The sequence below is a fragment of the Mustela nivalis genome (genome assembly GCF_964662115.1).
Source record: "Mustela nivalis genome assembly, chromosome: 14".
Taxonomy (NCBI): domain Eukaryota; kingdom Metazoa; phylum Chordata; class Mammalia; order Carnivora; family Mustelidae; genus Mustela; species Mustela nivalis.
Genome location: NC_139033.1, coordinates 75,699,205 through 75,718,188, shown reverse-complemented (window position 1 = coordinate 75,718,188; position 18,984 = coordinate 75,699,205). Strand labels below are relative to the sequence as shown.

At 41.8% G+C, this 18,984-nt stretch overlaps 1 protein-coding gene across 8 annotated transcripts in view; it reads right to left on the bottom strand.

The window, feature by feature from the left end:
- PTPRM (protein tyrosine phosphatase receptor type M) overlaps window positions 1–18,984 on the bottom strand; it is a 749,942-nt gene that overhangs the window by 41,117 nt on the left and 689,841 nt on the right. For all 8 annotated transcript variants that reach the window (XM_082697317.1, XM_082697320.1, XM_082697313.1 and 5 more), the window contains 2 exons: window positions 18,822–18,898; window positions 14,561–14,597 (listed from right to left, as the gene is read on the bottom strand). In XM_082697317.1, coding sequence (XP_082553443.1) covers window positions 14,561–14,597; window positions 18,822–18,898 — 114 coding nt within the window. The remainder of the gene's footprint in view (window positions 1–14,560; window positions 14,598–18,821; window positions 18,899–18,984) is intronic.

The following is an 18,984-nucleotide window of genomic DNA, read 5'->3' as shown; positions in this document are numbered from 1 at the left end:
GGGAAGGGGGATGACAAAGAGGGTGAACAATTAAATGAGGCACAGGGATGAGCCCCTCGGGCTAGGTGTGATTTCTGTCGACTGTCTCATCTGTTCACCACCTCAAGTGTGTAAATTTCCATTTTAAGATGAGAAACAGGTTTGGGAGAATAAATGCCCTTGAAACTGGGATGACAACCCAGGGCAATCCAGCTGCACTTTCTAGATTTCAGAATGACCTCCGCAGACTGGTTGAGGGTGAGGCTTGTTAGTGAACGTCAGTCCTCCAACTGAGACGGACTGGCCCCAGATGTGGGAAGAGGGGCTGTACTCGGTGTGCGGTACACACTGAACGGTGAAAGTACAGACGGAAGGGGCGGGGGCAAAGTAGCTGCAGGAGTCCTTGCCCTGGGCACTGGCCTGGTTTGGGCTTGGTCAAGTCCTTCAGCATCCAGTTCACTCCATTAGCACTGAAGACCATTGAAGGTGGAATTCAGATACGGAAAAAGATGAGCCTAGGATTTATGCATTTATTTTAAAGCTCTTGCTCATAAATAAAAGGGTCCTAAATTTTTGATCCATTATTGTTATTGTTACTGCTGGCAATAATCTAGAATAAGTATCATGAAGTCAGTCATTCAACATTCAGAGCGTTAGATGTCCCTTCAGTGGTTTCTGAGTAAGTTTTTATTACAGAACTTTATGTGATTTCTCAATATGATTGTTCCATAACACGTCTATAATTTTACATTTAGTAGCTTTTCATTTGTGCAGTAGTGAAATGTAAAAGGTAAAATATGCCACCACGTTTCACAGACTGAATCTGCCTCGTGTGTCACAAAAGCGATAATGGTGACACAGAAAACACTCGGCTTCTGCATTAATAAACCTTAACAACACTTATTTGATAGGTGCATTTGCTCTTCCCTGAGGCTACTTATGTTAAAGCATGGAGTTTTTATGAATAATTTTTGGTATCAGCTGCAGAAAGTGGAAACCGAAGTTGAGATGGCTGGGTGCACGAGATGTGATTTGCTCATTTTCCTGAATTGCTAAGAATATCTGTCCCCTCACCTCCCAGAAATTACCATTTAAAAGAAACAATATAAATCAGCTAAGGAATTAGGAGCAAATGCTGAGCATTGTTCTATGATGGGGAAAACATGAGAATATTTAACTTAAATTCAGAAATATAACTAGTAGCATGTTAAAATAGGGTTTCTAAGGATAGATCTTACGTGAAGCACCCTCCCTGTCCAGAATTACAGGGTTCGGAATGTTCACCAGTCTACTGGAATTTTCATTTAGTGACAATAAAAGAGAAAATAGGCGTTGGAGCTATAATAAAATAGACCTTTTAAGAAGTAGTGTCAAAAGTGATGACTTAAATAAGGACATTAAATAGTGTTTTCAGCTAATAATTTCAGTGGTTCGCACACAAAGATAAACCCTTTCTTACTCTGGAGTAGGCTTTCCCACTGTGAGTCTTTCCCCTTTGCCTGGCCCACTCATGGGAGCAGCTACTTGCCTATTACCCCGTCTGTTCTAAATTGGCTCACAGGTGTGCGTTCTTCTTATAACTGAAAACCAGGCACACACTTCCTGCCATTCCCATTAGTAACATTTCCCCTCAAACACATAATCCACATGTTGATGTTTACACTTGACTCATACCCTTCCCTAAAATTGTCCTTTCAGAACGAAATGAGAGAGTGTGCCAACATCGACTGTGCAAATATTTGTGGCTCTCCCTAGATGATCAGTTACATGGAATGTTGGTTTCCAGGTACATTACTAGAACATATGCAATCCTGATTGGACACCAAAAGGTCATGTCAGATTTAATTAAGAGAAAATTGGTACAAACCAAACACTAATAGACAGGCTGCATGCAGATTCTCAAAAAGCCCAGGAAGCCTCTGTCTGTGGATTAAGTCATAACCCTTCAGACATTGTCTCTGTTTTGGTTAATAACGTGCCTTTTGTCTTATTCATTTATTCGATTAAAATAGTTATAAAATATTTTTAAAAAAACCTCTAAAGAATAATATACTAGATACTTGTGGCTATGTCTTAATAAAGACACATTTAATCAATACCCATTTTCTGCCTAAGAAATATAAGGCACTTGGTATTTTAAAATTCTAGTTTCCCCCTTCCCATTTTTCACATTCATATTGTTTAGTACTTTAGTTCCAATGTGAGTTCATTCTACCTTGATTAGTCATTATTGTAATTCCTTCTTTTCTGTTGTAAATTTTTATATACCCTCACCGTTTTTACTGTGGTTTTCCCTAGTTCATCTTTGTTAGGATAAACTTCCTGACTTTCCACACACCATTCTTAACTATGTCTCAAGTCACAGCAAAAATAGATGAAGAAGCACATTTTTTAAAAAAGTAAACTGGAAAAAAAATAAAAAATAAAAAAGTAAACTGGAAACAAAATGAGTCAAGTATTCTGAGTATATTCTTCCTTTCCCCTACCAGGAATTTTAAGACCTTTAAACAAGGAAATAAATGAAAATAGTGGCTTTGAGAACAAAGTTTGTCATAATATTTTTAGAAGTTTTCTTTTTCCTTAAACAAAAGCTACATGTGTTAAAATTAACTAAAATAAAGCACTTAAAAATAAAAATCTGTAATCACCCTTAGGAGTCTTTAAATAAATGATTTCTGACACACAAACACATACATACCTTTAACCATTTAGATACATTAGTGTAGTGATAAAATCCCAAATAAAGATTAAAAAATAAAGTCATTCAAAAAATAACTATGATGGCTTCCATACCACATATGACGTACGATGGCCTAAATTACAATTGTGGGTTTTGTTAAAAAGAAGAACACCAACATATTTTTATCTATGAAAATGTTGGCACCAAACTCAAAACTAAAAAGTTTTTGGAAGTGATATAAATGTTCTGTTAAGAAAACTTAGGAAAAAGCTTTCTATGTGTCATACGAAGTAGAATAAGGTCATCTGATTGTGTTGCCAGGAAATTTGTTTTGGAAACTTGTTAATAAATTATTGGTGAAAAACTTTAATATCCTGTTTGCTTTTCCCTGTGTGAGCGTGAGGCTTTGGGTGTGGGTCAGGGTAGGTGTCACCTTCACTCAAAACCATAGGCGCGATTACTCACCAGTGAAGTGTCTACATTTTCTTGCCTGCATATAAATATCTCACTGGGTATCTCCATATTTTTTAAAGAACACAACCATGATACTGTTATATGATTTTAAAAAGAACTATTGTTCTTTTTACTCTAAACTCTTTATGCACAGATGAACTATTGACCCTGAGGTCCTCTTCCTCAACTGACTCGCAACGCTTGGGAGACATGTGCATTTCCTGGGACTCTGCTGTGTGAGATGGATCTCAGAAGTGGTCTGCAGGAATTCCTTTTGGTTCAGCTCCACACTGTCTACAATCTCTTTGATGCAGATTGTAACTGACCACTTGTAGGCACCTGGTCAACCTCTAGCCAAGCAGAAGACGGGGCCTGCCTAACTAGCACCTCCCTACCCAACACAGACAGGTTGAAGAAGGAGCCCAAGAGTGCATATCTTTCCTTTTATTCCCCCCACTGCTCGTCTGTCATTATTATTCTCTTTTCCACAAGATCATTTCTCAGCCCCATTTGTTATTTCTTAGCCTTCCAAAGCTCCTCTCTAAACTATCCTTGTGTATTCTTATCTCAGAAATTGGTTTGGACAAACCCTGTTGTAAAAAAACGTGTCTGGCCTTTGGAATTAGCGGTTTTCCCTTTCATGTGATCTGTGACTCTATGTGTGCTTCAGGGAAGCCTTCAGAACACCAAGACTGGTGTGCTTTGCTGCTATCAGAGCTGCTCAATTTCTACAAGACTTCAAAAGCAGAGGGAAAATACGTTTCTCCAAGCTTATGATATAGTTTATTGTCTTTCCAACCAATGTCTGTCCTTCATTTTTTTCTTTTTATAATTTTTTTTAAAGATTTTATTTATTTATCTGACAGAGAGAGTACAAGTAGGCAGAGAGGCAGGCAGAGAAAGGGGGGGGAAGCAGACTCCCTGCTGAGCAGAGAGCCTGATGTGGGGCTTAATCCCAGGACCCTGAGATCATGACCTGAGTTGAAGGCAGAGGCTTAACCTACTGAGCCACCCAGGCACCCTGTCCTTTGTTTCAAAATGATGATAATCTTGGGGCGCCTGGGTGGCTCAGTGGTTTAAGCCTCTGCCTTCAGCTCAGGTCATGATCTCAGGGTTCTGGGATCGAGTCCCACATCGGGCTCTCTGCTCAGTGGGGAGCCTGCTTCCCCCTCTCTCTCTCTGCCTGCCTTCTGCCTACTTGTGATCTCTCTCTGTCTATCAAATAAATAAATAAAAATCTTTAAAAAAAATGATGATAATCTTTGCACTTTGAGGAGGATGCAGGACACTGGTGAAAAAGTAAGTGGTTCCCTTTGATATATCTCTCTGGAAGGAAGCATGAACCGGTGAAGAATTATTAATTTTTATAAAAACTGTATGGGTATACACTATACCAGCATTAAAGTCCGAACGGCCTATGTTGTCACTGAAAATGTGTCTTTTGGAATTCACATGATGATAATGATAAGAATTGCAGCTAATAAGTATTGAGCAGTTGCTAGCAGATCTGGTATCTGAGCACTAACAGTCTAACTCTGGAATCCACTCTTGTTGGCTTCTCTTCTCTATTGCCGCTTGGAGAGGAAGAAAGTCTCATCTTAGTTACTGACATAAAAATAATGTTTGTATGTGGGAGGAATTTGTGGACCCCAGTTTCAAAGATTTGATCGTGGCCCTGTGAATAAAACCAACAACGGGGTGATCCTTAGCATGACTTGTACTTAGAACTGAAATGTTTCAAACATTTCTCGAAACCCCATCTACCTAAATGAACCATTGTTTGGATTTTGCTCTTTGTGGCCTATATTCCACTCTCCTCTAGAATCAGGCCTTCCTGGCAGTTACGTAAACATTTTCAGTGTGCAGTGGTACCACTGTGAATGGGAAGGCAAAGGCTGCTATTTTTCCTGATGTGGAGAGCAGAAGGATAAAGGCAGACAAATCAGATTTGAGGGACAGGGGTAAAGATCAGGCCTCCAAAGAGAAACCCTTATACAGAAAAGAATGAAAGGGTTGATAGGCAGCGTGTGGCAATAATTTGCTCCCCTCCGCAGAGACCTTTGGTCCTTGATCCCTGGGAGGGGTTGTATGGCAATATTGCTTGAAGAGCTGGGAAGAGGCGCACGAAAAAGTGTTTGGAGCCTCAGAAGGGAGCCACATGACAGATGTTCACACCACAAGAGCCTCTTGCTGGCTGAGTCACCGAGCATTCATCAGGCCTGTCTCCAAAGAGAACCCTCATAAACTCATCTTGAGTACTTGTTCATGCTGTAAAGAGGGGACCAGAAGAGAAGGCAATCAAGGAGAAAAAAAGAAGAATGGTGGCTTTCAGAATGGAGGGGTTTGGTGACCCAAAGGACCTGGCTGCCTTCTGTCAAGGAGAAATAAAGCAAAGGGAAAAAACTATATTCACATGCTTCAGGGGCCACTGCCGGAGAAATAAAAGCTTTCATTAGTCTCTGTATTCTTTAATTAAGCCTTTCTCAGTATACAAGTGGGATCTGCTTTTATTTAAGGAAAAAGAGAATAAATCTAATAAATGAATAAAATACAAATAAGTTGATTCCCTAGGTATCACGCAGTGTAGGCAATCTCAAATTTTCAATGGCAGCATGGGGCACTGCGAGAGAAAATTTCCAGAAGCATCCTCTTGAGTGAGAAGGCAAGGCACAAAAGTAACTTGCAATGGCCAGAAAGGTCCCAAACTGTCTGCTGCGAACTTGTTCAAAACTGTGTCGGTGTGTGATCAAGGAATCTGATCACCAGAGTCAGGAAAATAGCAGCAGTTCTGCACTGGGTCTCATTTTTCCACCTACTGTGGAGTACAGGCGAGGGAGAGAAATAGCCTACAGTAGTTCCCAGACCTGGTCTTATGGCAAAACCACAACTTAGTGCTGGCTGCTTATACATACACCAGCACTATGTAGTTCCTAAGGTCAGCGCTGTATTTCCAACCCTGTCTGAGCCAGACACTTGGTACGTTCACAGAAATATTTGTTCCATTTTGGGTGAATTGGGCCTGAGAGCAGTGTCTTTGCTTTGAAAGGGCCTGTGATGCTGCAGGCCCCAGAAACCAGCACCGGGGGAGCCTGCGCCCCTGGGTCCTCAGCTACAGCTCTATCCTTCCAAAGGGCTAAACCTAGAAGAAAGACGTGACGGTGATTGGACAGAAGGCCTCTCGGGAGACTGGAAACACATTCGGTTTCTCCGAAGTTAACACTGCGTGCCATCTCTGAAAATATTCATGAATGATAATCGGTACAGTTTGCAAATACTTTTGTATCTACACCTCACTTGAACTTATAGGGATGAAAGTCACTTGAAGCAATTTGTGCTTTAAGATCCAACTGTCTCAATGGCAAAACAGGGGAGCTGGACTTTAAGACTTTAAGAGTTTCTACCAGCTTGAAAAGATTCTAGAATGTTCTACTTCAAATGAAGAACACTGGTAAATTATTCTTATAGATTCAAAAAGCATGCCTGACAGCAGCATTGTCTGTCTTCCAATTATTCTGTGTTGGTTTAAGTTCTGTTACTCAAGGGACATGTTTCCATCGTGGCATCTATAACAATATGGGTGGATGCCACCTACTGCAATCTATTTTTGGTTTTATCTTTTAATTTGCAACCTGTCTTTAAATGTTCTCACTACTAATGAGCAGGTTTATTAAGAGCATAGGGTGAGAAATGTTTGTGATCTGACCTTTTGGCTAATTGGCCAGTCTCTGTTGAAATTAATCTGGTGAAGAGAAATTATGGTTTCAAAGGCAGTTTATGGGAAAGCTGTTAGTTGCAATTGTTTATTCTTCTTTGAATAAAGAAGAATAAACAACTCTTTTTTTCTTTGGAAGACTGTGCAGGAATAGTAACATGTAGTGGGTCCACCATGGAGAGTTTGGCCCGGGCATACGGAAGGTAGACCTCACAAAAGGTGACTGTTTGCTGGATATCAAAGCCTCCTTATTTAAGTTTGAAAACTAGAGACTACTCCACTTTACTAGACAATACTTTTATTTATTTATTTATTTTTAAAAAAGATTTTATTTATTTATTTGACAGAGAGAGATCACAAGTAGGCAGAGAGGCAGGCAGAGAGAGAGAGAGAGAGAGAGAGGAGGAAGCAGGCTCCCTGCTGAGCAGAGAGCCCGATGCGGGACTCAATCCCAGGACCCTGAGATCATGACCTGAGCCGAAGGCAGAGGCTTAACCCACTGAGCCACCCAGGCGCCCCTAGACAATACTTTTAAATTATCCTCAAAGATGACACTTCCAGTTGACAACCATTGGAAATATGGCGGCCACTTAGCTGGGAGGAACAATGGCAGCCAGTGAACTTGTACACACTGGTAGTTAGAGGAATACAAACAAAAGTTGTTTACTGAAGACTTAGCTCTTGATTAAAACTTTTCTCTTTCAATTCTACTGAGAAATAATTTCAAGGTTTCATCTCCATCTGGAGGCCAGAATGCAGGAGACAGAAGCTTCTTCATGAATGTGTAGAACTTGCATCGACACTGACAAGTCTCTATTCCAAGTGTGACTGGCTGAGGAGGGTTAAGTTTACCTATTCTAAGCACCATTACTCACTGCTTCAGGGGCTAGCGGGGAGAATTTGGAGCTAGGAAAATATAAACCACATTTATCTTTCTGAACAATCTTTAAGAAAAATAGTGCTACCACATGGAGTATGTGGAAGACGTGGAGAAGAAGACCAGACCAACAGCAAACAGAAGGAAGCCACGATAGAAAAGTTTCAATCACAGTGTTGTCGTGGATGACTGGGAAGTGTTTCTGCTAGAAATCGTCACTCCCCACATTTTTGTTATTTTCATGTTCAAAGTCTGTTCCTGGCTCAAGGTCGCTAGAGGACATTTATTTCCAGGCTTCTCTTCTTTTCTCTTTTTCAAGTTATCAATAAATAATAATCATGGACAAATAAAACTGATTCTAGCCAGTGTATATGGGAGGGGGATAGGCAAAGGTAGGGTCAGGACAGAGATTATCTCCAAAAACAGTGCCTGGATTGTCGGAAGAGAAAGTGTTCATAAGAATAGGAGCTGATCGCCTGGACCTGAGAATAGACGGAGTCACAGACATTGGAGATCAAGATCTCCAAATCCACCAGGTGAGTAGATGCTGTCAACACGAGATAGCCTTTTTGCCTGGTTGGAATGTCCTACTGCCTAACAGGGGTCTGGCACACAGTGACTCCCAATTCATTCATTTATTCATTCCTTCCCTCACACGCTCATTTTTGTATTCTCACCAGGCATCTGCTTCATGCCAGCTCTCCCCCCGGCAGTGGGTATGTACCTGTTGAATTAATACATGATCTCTGTGGCCCTTCCTCGGATACGAGGACAGGAAGCAACATTCTGCCCAGGCATCTTCCTCTTTGTTTCTTTCTTTCTTTCTTTTCTTTTTTTTTTTTTTGGCATCTTCCTCTTTCACTGGCCTGCAATGCAGAATGTCCTTGCCAGGCGAAGGGCGGTTCTGCCTGACGGACAGTGATATTTCTAATGGTAAACAGCTATCTGGTAACCGGTTTTCTCTATCAGTCCCAGTGTGACTGGCATCCGGAAACATGACACTGAGCATCAGAGTTTCTGCGAACAAAAGATGTGCTAGCTTCAGATTGTTAAGACCCATGCATTTTACTATTCTTGAGGATAGGTGGCTTGATACCCTTTCATTGTTTATTTTTGGGGGGGACTGTGCTAATTTGACAGGCCTGGCTACACCCCTGGAATTCTGACCTCAGCCTTCATTTTGCTGCCACATAGAGTCTCTTCTTGTCACCATCCGTGTTCGTTCCCTGGACTAGCGACTCTCCAAACAGGGTGCCCAGAGGCCCGCTGGGGAAAAGGGAAACTCTGGAATCTTAGTGTCACATTTCAGGACATCCGAGACAATTTTAATTAAGAGGTATTTCCAGAAATGACTGTATCATAGAATTTTTTTTTTTTTTTTTTTTTGAGAAAGATCATTAACTTGGAAGGAAGGGATTAGATTTTGAGGAGAGAGCTTCAGCGCAGGAGAAAGACCGTAAGCCCTGAGCCTCTAATCCAGGGTGAGACTCACATGATTATCACGCAGCACTTGACAGGGAAAGGAGGAAAAGTGTCTGGAAACATTGTGGGTGCACTGCCGGCCCTCAACTACACGTTAGTTCTGTTTTCTACCCCTACTGCTCCCCAAGGGCTTCCTCTTTCCTCTATTTATGTAATGGGACGAGTAATACCCAAATTCATCAGAGGACAGAAAATTAGTTATACCAGAAAGTCTAGCGCTTAATAGGCACTTCATATTTATTGAATCAATGGACAAATAAAAATTCTGACTTTCAAAAAGAAGTGTATTTTATCAAGCAAAACTACGAATATAGAAAGAAAATGTATTTATCACTTTTTATTACATGAGAAGGAACATACTTGAAAATCAACTATTTTGACACTATATTTAATATTAGAAAATATATTTCAGTTGTATGCAACTTAGGTTATTGAGTGAAATAAAAGCTACACCTGCCTCACTGTCACTATCGTTGTCTGAATTATTAGTTTGTTTGTACTCCAGATTTTTTTTTGTGTGTGTGGTTATTCTGTTACCTCTATTTCCAGTTTTCTCTGAGGGATAATTCCATACAAACTAATCCTTTTACTTTTTTTTTTTTAGAGAGAGAAAGAAAGAGAGCTCAGGAGGTGGGGTAGGGTCAGGAGAGAGAGAGATTCCCGAACAGGCTCCACACCCAGAGCAGAGCCCAATGCGGTCTTGATCTCATGACCCCGAGATAATGACCTGAGGCGAAATCAAGAGTTGGACCCTTAACCAAGCACACCATCTAGATGCCCCCTAACTAATCTTCTTAAAGCACTGTTTTCACCACCACATGGCTCAGAAACATCCTTCCTCTCCTGTCTCTGCCCTTCCTCCTTTAGTTAAACAATGTTCTCCATTCACAACCTTTAAACCAATGTCCTCACTTAACCTGCCAGTTTTTCCTACCCCTCCAACTCAGAGCTTTTTTTTTTTTTTTTTTAAATCTGGGATGTAGATATTTTTCAGGCTAGATTTTAGTGTCTGTGAATGTCTGAATGTCTATATAAAATTGTGTGTATGTATGAATTTTTCCTGAGAGAAGATCCATTTCGACCAGTGGCTAAGAGGACTCAAGACACCATGAAGGGAGGTGAAGACCCTTCCTATCTTTAGTCAGGTCTCCCTTGTGCCCTCTGCCAGGGCTCTGTGCTCCTGCCTGACCTGTGGAGTCCTCCTGTTCATCCCGTCCTCTGTCCTCTGACACAGGAACCCTCCCTCAAGGTTGGCTGAAGACCTGCCTTCCCCACTCACCCCACGGATGCTCTTTACCCCTCCTCTGGCTCCCAGAAATGGCAGTCAAGTGCTGGGGCCCCACCACAAGACGGTGATCTCCGGATTTCATGATGGCCCCCACTGAGGGAGTGACAGGCAAATTCCTCCAGCGGGATCCACCGATATTCCTGTGCCCCTCTAGCCCACACATGAGCGGGGTCATGAGGAAGAGGGGCTGGGTGCTGGAAAGGCCGTGTCCCTCACAGACTGACAGAGTTTCCTTCCTCAACTAGCTGACGGCATCTTTCCTAAGGTTTCTAAAGCAGGACTCTTGAAGTCAGTCTTAAAAATAAATCCAAACAATCATAAAAAGAACACTTCTCCAGCCCCCCTCATTTGCATACCACATGGCTGGCAGGTGTTCTCCAGAATCATTTTGGAGGAGCGATTCTAAATGTGTGCCGTTTCCTCCAGCTCGTGGCCCACACTGGGGTCTCCACGGGGTATCTTTTGATGGTGAAATATGATCGGTTCTGGGCAATCCTACCCACCTGCATACTCATCTGCCCCTCACCGTGAGCCCTGCTTTTGAAATCCGTACTCCGAGTACAGACATGCATTAACAGACGTGACTTCCCCTCCTCTGATTCCTGGTGTGCCAAATCATAAATCCTGAAAGTTACAATTGTATTAACGGCTGGTCAGACAGGTGTGATGAGATGCATACTGGGTCACTGACATATTAGCTGCAGACAGAAAACAGTTAAATGGAGCGGAGGGGCAGGCAGGAAGAACATACTAAAAAAGCTACAGATCTGGCTTGATTGTGGTCCCTTCAATTTGGAGAAACATGACCGTTATCATCAAAGGTCAAAGTCAGTTACTGGTACAAATGTCAATAAAGTTGAGGTTGGGGAGGAAGAGATTGAAGAGATAAATTGAGGACATGTCTTCTAGATTGAAGGGAGTTGGTGAAAATCTACATATTTTAAACTCTTGGGAATAGATCTGATTATCAGTAAACTGGACTGTTCATGTAGTTTTGTGGGTTCCTGCTATGAATAGGTTTTAAAGAATTATATCAGTGCACACTAGAAAAGATAAAGAGCAAGGAGAGATTTTAAAATTGCATCTGCTTTATCGCCCATTTTCTTGGATTCTTAGAATCAGACGTTTGTGGTTTTTGTTTTTTTTACGAAGGAGCTCCATGGTCGTGTTCTACCTCTCCGTGCCAATCTCTGCAGAGGATCAGAAATCCTCTGGCAGTCTGAGGCTAACAGTTTTGTTGCATTTGTGTAATAAACTAGAAGAGAGATTCTAATGTTTTAACCCAGACCTTGTGGTCTGAATACATCACTCTTAACATGATGTGTACTGTCTTGATTGAATGCTAGACTTAAAATACGTGCTCATTTCTGGGGCGCCGGGTGGCTTCACTGTTTGAGCATCTGACTCTTGATTTTGGCTCAGGTTGTGATCTCAGGTCGTAGGATCAAGCCCCACATTGGGCTCCACACTCAGCAGGGAGCCTGCTTCTCCCCCTTTCCCTCTGTCCTCTGCCCCTCTCCCTGCTGGAACTCTCTTTTCTTAAAAAAAAAAAAAAAAAAGTCTTATTAAATTTTTTTTTTTTCTCATTTCTGTCCCTCTCCCTGCACCACCATCAGTGATATAAGTACTGCTGGTTTTCCAAGTGCAAGCTGTGGACCACCCCTGTGCCGGGAAAGGTGCCACGTTCTGGCAAACGGGGCGTTATGGAACATCCTTCTCCATTAAGGGCACATGGGTGGTCTACCACAAAGTGATTACATTTGCCATTTCTTAGCTGCCAACAAATGTATTTACTCATTAACACTTGATATGTTGAACGTTTCTAAAGAGGGCTACTGAGCAATTAAGTATGACTCAGACGAATTCTGAAGGCACCAGAAAGTGACTTCTCTAATGGCAGTTTTCTTCGAAGCGTGATATCCCCAGGGGGGAGAGTGGCAGAGGGATGAACAAAGGAATGCCAGGTGAGGGGCTGCACAGAGGACTCTGGGGTTTCTATCTCTACGATGCTGGCTGTTTAGTCACAGTAATCTAGAGGTCCTCAACTCTGAAAATTCAAATAAGATTTAACTTTAGGTTCATGCTATTGGTGAAACAATGGGCTAATAAGCAAGAAATCAATATTTTGTGTATTTTATGATCAAATTTTCACACACATGTATAAAAACTGCTAATTCCAGATTATCATCAGATTTATTAAATGAGATCTGTTATGACCCTTACTTTAAATATTCTGGAATCCATTAGCAGGATTTTAAGGAACTAACAAAGGATTCCTTTGAAAACATTGGTGGATTCAGCTGGGAAGCAGCAGCATATAGGAGAAGGCAACCAAGGCTGGATTCAGAGGCCCTGGATACACGTCCTCATTCTGTCCTATCAGGTAAGAGTTTGCACCAGGCACTTGCTCCCTGAAGGCCTTAGCAACTCCTATAAGGGTCTGCTTCGTGTCAGCTGGGCACGCTCCATGTGACCTTTCTTTGACCAGCCAAGTGATCCTGGAAGGAGTCACTACTGCCTTCATTTTGGGGGAGGGAACATACTGGAGGTCAAGTAGGTCGTCAAAACCCAGGTGTAGAATCACAAACAGTGACATGAGACTGTGGACTCTATGCATGGTGCCACCCGGGTTCTGTCTGAGGCTGTCAGGATTAGGATTAGGCCCCTCGGTGGCTCCATTTCAGTCACACTAGGAGGTTTCTACCCCAGAGCTCTGCTGTACGAAACTACCAGTAGGGAAGAGCCAAATAAAGTCATTTCAATCAATACTAAAATCTAAAATTCAGTTCTTCATTCATAGTAGATACTTTCAGAGTATCTCCTGGTGGCTACTGTATTGACTGGCGCAGAAAAGGAAGATTTCCGCCATTACAGAAAGTTCTGCTGGTTAGTGCTTCTCTAAGTGTTGACACATTCTGTTTGCTGATTACAATCTATGACTCATTAACTGAACCTGACCTTTGTCCTTTAGCTACTTCTCTCCTCTTGTGGCCCAACAAACACCTCCAACCCTTCCGCCTTTAAGCCTAGACTTTCCAGCCATGATTTTCTTAGCATCCTTTATTCTCTTGCTCCTTGATGTTCTTTTAGGCAACCCCTGCCAATCCCTAACCATTGGCAAGTCATATCTTTTCAATTTCCTTGCTCGTGTTTCTGGGATATAACACAATTACTAAAAACAATGGTAAAATAATAAAATGAAGAGAATGCATGCTCTCAACCCTAACTGGATTGTCCCTGCTTCTCAGCATTTCTTTGGCTCATCTAACAGACACACTAACACATCCCTTACGATGCCTCTTTCCCAACACCCCAGACTTCCATGATCCTCATTCTCCATAGATGACACACCTCACAGTCAGTGTCCCAGGAGGACGATACAAAAGCTGTTACCATGAGCTTCTCCAGCACGTTACTCCAGGTTTCTTGTTCCTTTACCCCAAACGATCTGACAACTGCTTTCCACCCAGCAGCACTAATTGCTGGCTTTCGATCTTTGCTCATGTCTCTGCTATTCAGATGTTGTCTTCCCCAGCCGACCTCTGCCACGAAGAAGTTTTTGGATCATCCTATCTGAAAGAAACTTCTATCTTCTCCAAGTTTCTCTAACATTTTCTCTGAACTTCTCACACAGATTTCTAACTGGTGCTGCTTGTAATAATGTACAGGTCACCCGTACCTTCCTCACCAAATCACAACCAATGTGCAAGGGGGTGCCTGATGGCTTCAGCCTGCCCCCCTGGAGGCAACCAGCATGGGTCTTGGTATAGATAATGCTCAGCACATATTTATTTAATGAATTTCTATATACCTATTTATGAAGATGTCAGATTAATTCCCAAGGTAGACAGATTTAATTCAATAATCAGTTGATGAATACACTTCTTCTAATAATCACATGACGTTCTAGCTAAATGACTGGATTACCAGATCTTCTGATGGGTGGTGTATTGATGATAAGTACTGTAATAAATGGGGCCACAGCAGTGTAGGATATCATTCTGCTGGGGAGGAGGTGTGGCACAGGGTCAAAATGATACAGAGTGGGCAAACAACCAAAGAAAGGTATCAAAGCTGTAAGAGACTTACCTTGGGTAGCAATATAATGATTGGGTCGATGATAACCCTAAAAATAAATGAGAAAGAATATTTGACCAACTTAAAATCGATACGCAGTGCAGAAGTCACACAGTAAGTCTGCCACAATGAATGCACAGACAAAGACCAACAATGGTGTCGGCTGGAAGTTCAATGACCAGACGCAGTACCACGGAGTTCCACATAAAAAGCAAAGGTGCATCACACATCACAGTTCTGTTGCTTACACCGGGGGTGGGAGTAACTTAATCATACACTGGCTATGAGATGATGGGTGAGCAATAAACACTAACAACTTATGGATTCTCTGAAATAACATGACCACGACTCTTATTAGATTGCAAACAGGCTGGGAATGTGCAATAGGATTTCATTTGTGTTCGGGATGTTATTGGCAAGATGCCAAGGGTTTTAACGCATTTTCTGTCCTGCCGGTATAGGCAGCTATATCAATAGTGATACTGAACATCATTCTTAAACACTGCTAATGGTATGCCATGCTGCTGTAACAAGAGCCAGAAATTTGACGAGGCAGAAATTCTGCAAGGCCCCTTCCTTTTATCGTGACCCTGTGAGAAGGGGAAAAGATGAAAATTGGGACCAAAGAAAGAAGGGAACAAAGAACACTGGAGGATCAATATCCGGGAAAGAGAAAACCAATTTAGAGAAAATGACACACAGGTAACGGAGTATCACCGTGGATCTTAATACTTTCCATTTCTGTCCCCCGAGATTACTCAATATGCTGTGCCCAAAGCCAGATGGGAGACAGGAGAAACTTGGAGAGGAAATACAGATTTCTCAGAAAAATGCATGTCTGTTGGATGCTTTTTCTCTTAAAGAAAAGTCATCGATAATGAACAGCAAAGGCAAACCCACTCTTTATACAACTGACCTGCTGTAGGTCTCAAAGAATTTTGACAGATATTAAATAGGATTATTAAATGATCACTCATTCCTTGCCAGATGGTAGATGCCACAAAGCAAGACCCTGTCTGATGTACGGTTCCATGCAAGGCTAGGAGATAGGAGGAACTCATTTACAAAACAGAAATAATCCACACAGTCCACGAATGACTTGCGCTGCTAAATGCAATGGTCATTTCTCTGTGACCTGCCACCATCTATGTGACATGATTAATCCCCTTGAAATACTTTCTTCTTTGCCTTCTGGGATATGATGCTCTCCCGTTTTTCTTCCTCCCTCCCTCCCTGGCTTGTCTCCCTCATTCACTTGCCCATTCCTCCTCTTTGCCTTGACGTTGATGTTGGAGGGCCCAGTTCTTGGACTCTTTCCTCATCTACATGGACTCCCTTGGTGATCTCATCTGGTCCCATGGCCTTCAGTGCCATTGTATGCTGATGAATTCTGCATCCTCACTTCCAGCCTGGCCTTCCCTGCCCCCCTACCCCCCAAATTCCGATGTGGGATAATCTCCTACTTAGCTCTTTCACCTATATGTATAACATATATTTAAGGATTAACACACCTAAAAGTGAATTCCTTATTTCCCCCCTACCTCCCACCTGAATCTGCTCTGTCCACAGTCTTCTTCCCAGATAATAGCAATGCCATCTCAAAGGCACCCTGGCCCCTCTCTTGCTCCTACACCCCCAAATAAACTGTCAGCAAATCCAGGGCTCTGGGTTGAATGTGGATCCAGGATCCTACCATTTCTCATCTTCCAGTGCCACCATAATTCCAGGCACCCCCCCCCCCCCCAGCTCTTTCACTGCTCCTGTAGCCCCTGGGAGGTCTTCATGCTTCTATGGGAGGTGTTCATGCTTCTATTCACACCCACCTACAATGTGTTCCCCTCTCCACTCTGGCATCATATCACCCCTCTGCCCCACTGACTGCCTATGCGACAGTAAAAGCCCACATCTGTATGACTTTTTACCTTATCTGTCCCTACAACCCTTTTAACCTGTTCACCTGGGACTCTACCCCCTCGACTCGACTCTACTCCACCAACCCTCGCCTGCTTGTTTCACTTCTAATTTGCCAGCCATGTTCCACAGCAAAGCCTTTTCATGGGCTTTTTTTTTTTTTTTTTTTTTTTTGAGTCTGGAATGCTCTTTCCCTGAATACCTACATGGCATAATTTTTCCATTCCATTATTACCTTCTCAGTAGAGCTGACTCCAGCCACTCTACCCAAAAATTACAATCCACCTCCAAACCGCTTCTCTGTGTCCTCCATTACAGCTTCCATTTTCTCCATTGTCCTATTACCATCTCATATACCATAGAGCATTAACTGGTTTCATTCATTTGTTGCTGTTTCCTCCAATTAAAGCACCAGCTCCCCTGGGTTGGAGGTCGGCTTTTGTTTTTGATCTGCATCGCTTGCAGTTGCGACTCCAATATCTACACCAGTAACTGACATATAATATAATAGGCTGCTCAATAAACTCCTGTTGACTAAGTGAATAAACGGGCCCTGAATATTGACTCTCTTCTCCATTAAAATAAAAACTAATTAATCTGGTATTTTCATTACTTTTATGTCTTTCCTCCTCTGTATCTTTACTCACCCATTCTTGAAAGTTTAGTTAAAATCACTTCTACCACAAAGCCTAATCAGATTCCATTTACTCCTTCAGGCCTTGATTCATCAAACACTTAACGAAGTGCTTACGGTATTGCAGGTCTGGGCCCAGTGCAGGGGGTACAGAGACGAGTAGGATACTTTCCCTGTGCTTAAGGACTCTGCAGGGGCTCTAGCAGTTGGGACTGGGGATGGAACAGGATTCCCATGGAATTTCCCAAGGGAAAGAGTATTACAGAGAAGATATTTCTTACTTTAGCTTCTAAACTGTGAGGCCTTGGGGAGAAGGTAACAGATCTCGGACACCTGTGAGTTATCCCATAAGTACTCACTAAATGTCTGCTGGGTAAAGAAATAAGTACAATGTACTTAAGGAAGAAATTTTGCTTTAATGGAAAAAAAAAATCCAACTTGGGTTGGGTACGTTTTGGGCCATTATGAAGTTTAGGGGTTCATTTGAGGAATGGGATGGGAATTCGTCTTCAAACAGTCATCCGGCAAGGCCCCCCCTCAGATCCATAGCCAAAGTCTCAAACCTTTCCAAGTCATAGTAAAAATAACATTTCTTCTGGTTTGATACTAGACTGTGATGCTAGGACTTTACTCAGTAGCTTCCAATTTATACTCAACCAAGAAAACCAAGATAATAAAAGAAGTCATATATGTATGGATAAGAATCCATCCATATATATATATATATATATATATATATTATATATATATGGATAATATATATATATTTAAATATATATATGGATAAGAGCCTATATATATGTATAGGTTCTATATATATGTGTATATATATGTATATCTATCTATGCATATATATATGAGCATATATATATGGATAGATATATTTATATACCTATATGGATAGATAGATGTATTTATTATAGATATAGGTAGATATATTTATTATATCTATTATATTTATTATATCTATTATTTATTTCCCTGCCCATGGAAGTACTGATGGGCTAGAAGACAATGTGACAGCCAAGCACACTGCCTGGGGAACTGCAAGAGAGCCGAAGCCTGTTTAATGTGAGCCTGGGCCTTGAAGGTAACAATGACTTCCCTTCATTTTCAGGCGACTTTTGATTTCATTCATTCTTTCAACTGAAAACATGCTGTCTCCTCAGGAATTTATTCTAATGTAAGACATTAAGTTAACATGATGCAGAATGAACAAAGAAGCCGTCTTCAATAATTAAACAGCCTACATATTTAATGACGTGTCTTGTGTGCCTTACATGTCCTGGTTAACAGCTGCAGACTACTTTGAAGGCAACTTAAAAGTACAGTAATGATGTGAGATTGCAAATCATCGAATTAAGATATAGAGAGTTTTATCCTATTAATATGTAAACAGGTTTTTTTTTTTTTAAGTGTCAAATAATCTAAGTTGTTGACAAAAAAAAACCACCAAAAACAAAAACCCAGAAATAATGTTTTCTTGGTCCATAAGAGTGCAGGACAGCAAGGGGGGCACGGAAGGGGAGGGAGGGAGCTCACCAGCCCATAGGCCCATTGGAGACCAGGACTGGCCATGTCTTCCCCCAAAAGTTCTGCAGGGTGAGGGGCGACAGCTATGTGTTTGCTCTGGAGTTGGAGCAATGTGTGCCCACCCATGTCACAGCAGACACACAATGTGGAATGTGTCAGAACGGTTGGGCTTACGGACAGTTTCAAAATACATACATCGATATAATTTCCATTGATGTAGTCTGAGTTGGTATCTCCTTCTATGGTCTGCAGCCTCACCCGCGAATGATCATCTGCAAAGCAAAAAGAAAAGTGATTGAAAGCAATCTGTTAGGCTGTTCAGAGCCCCAGAATGTAAGCCCACGACATGGAGATCAGT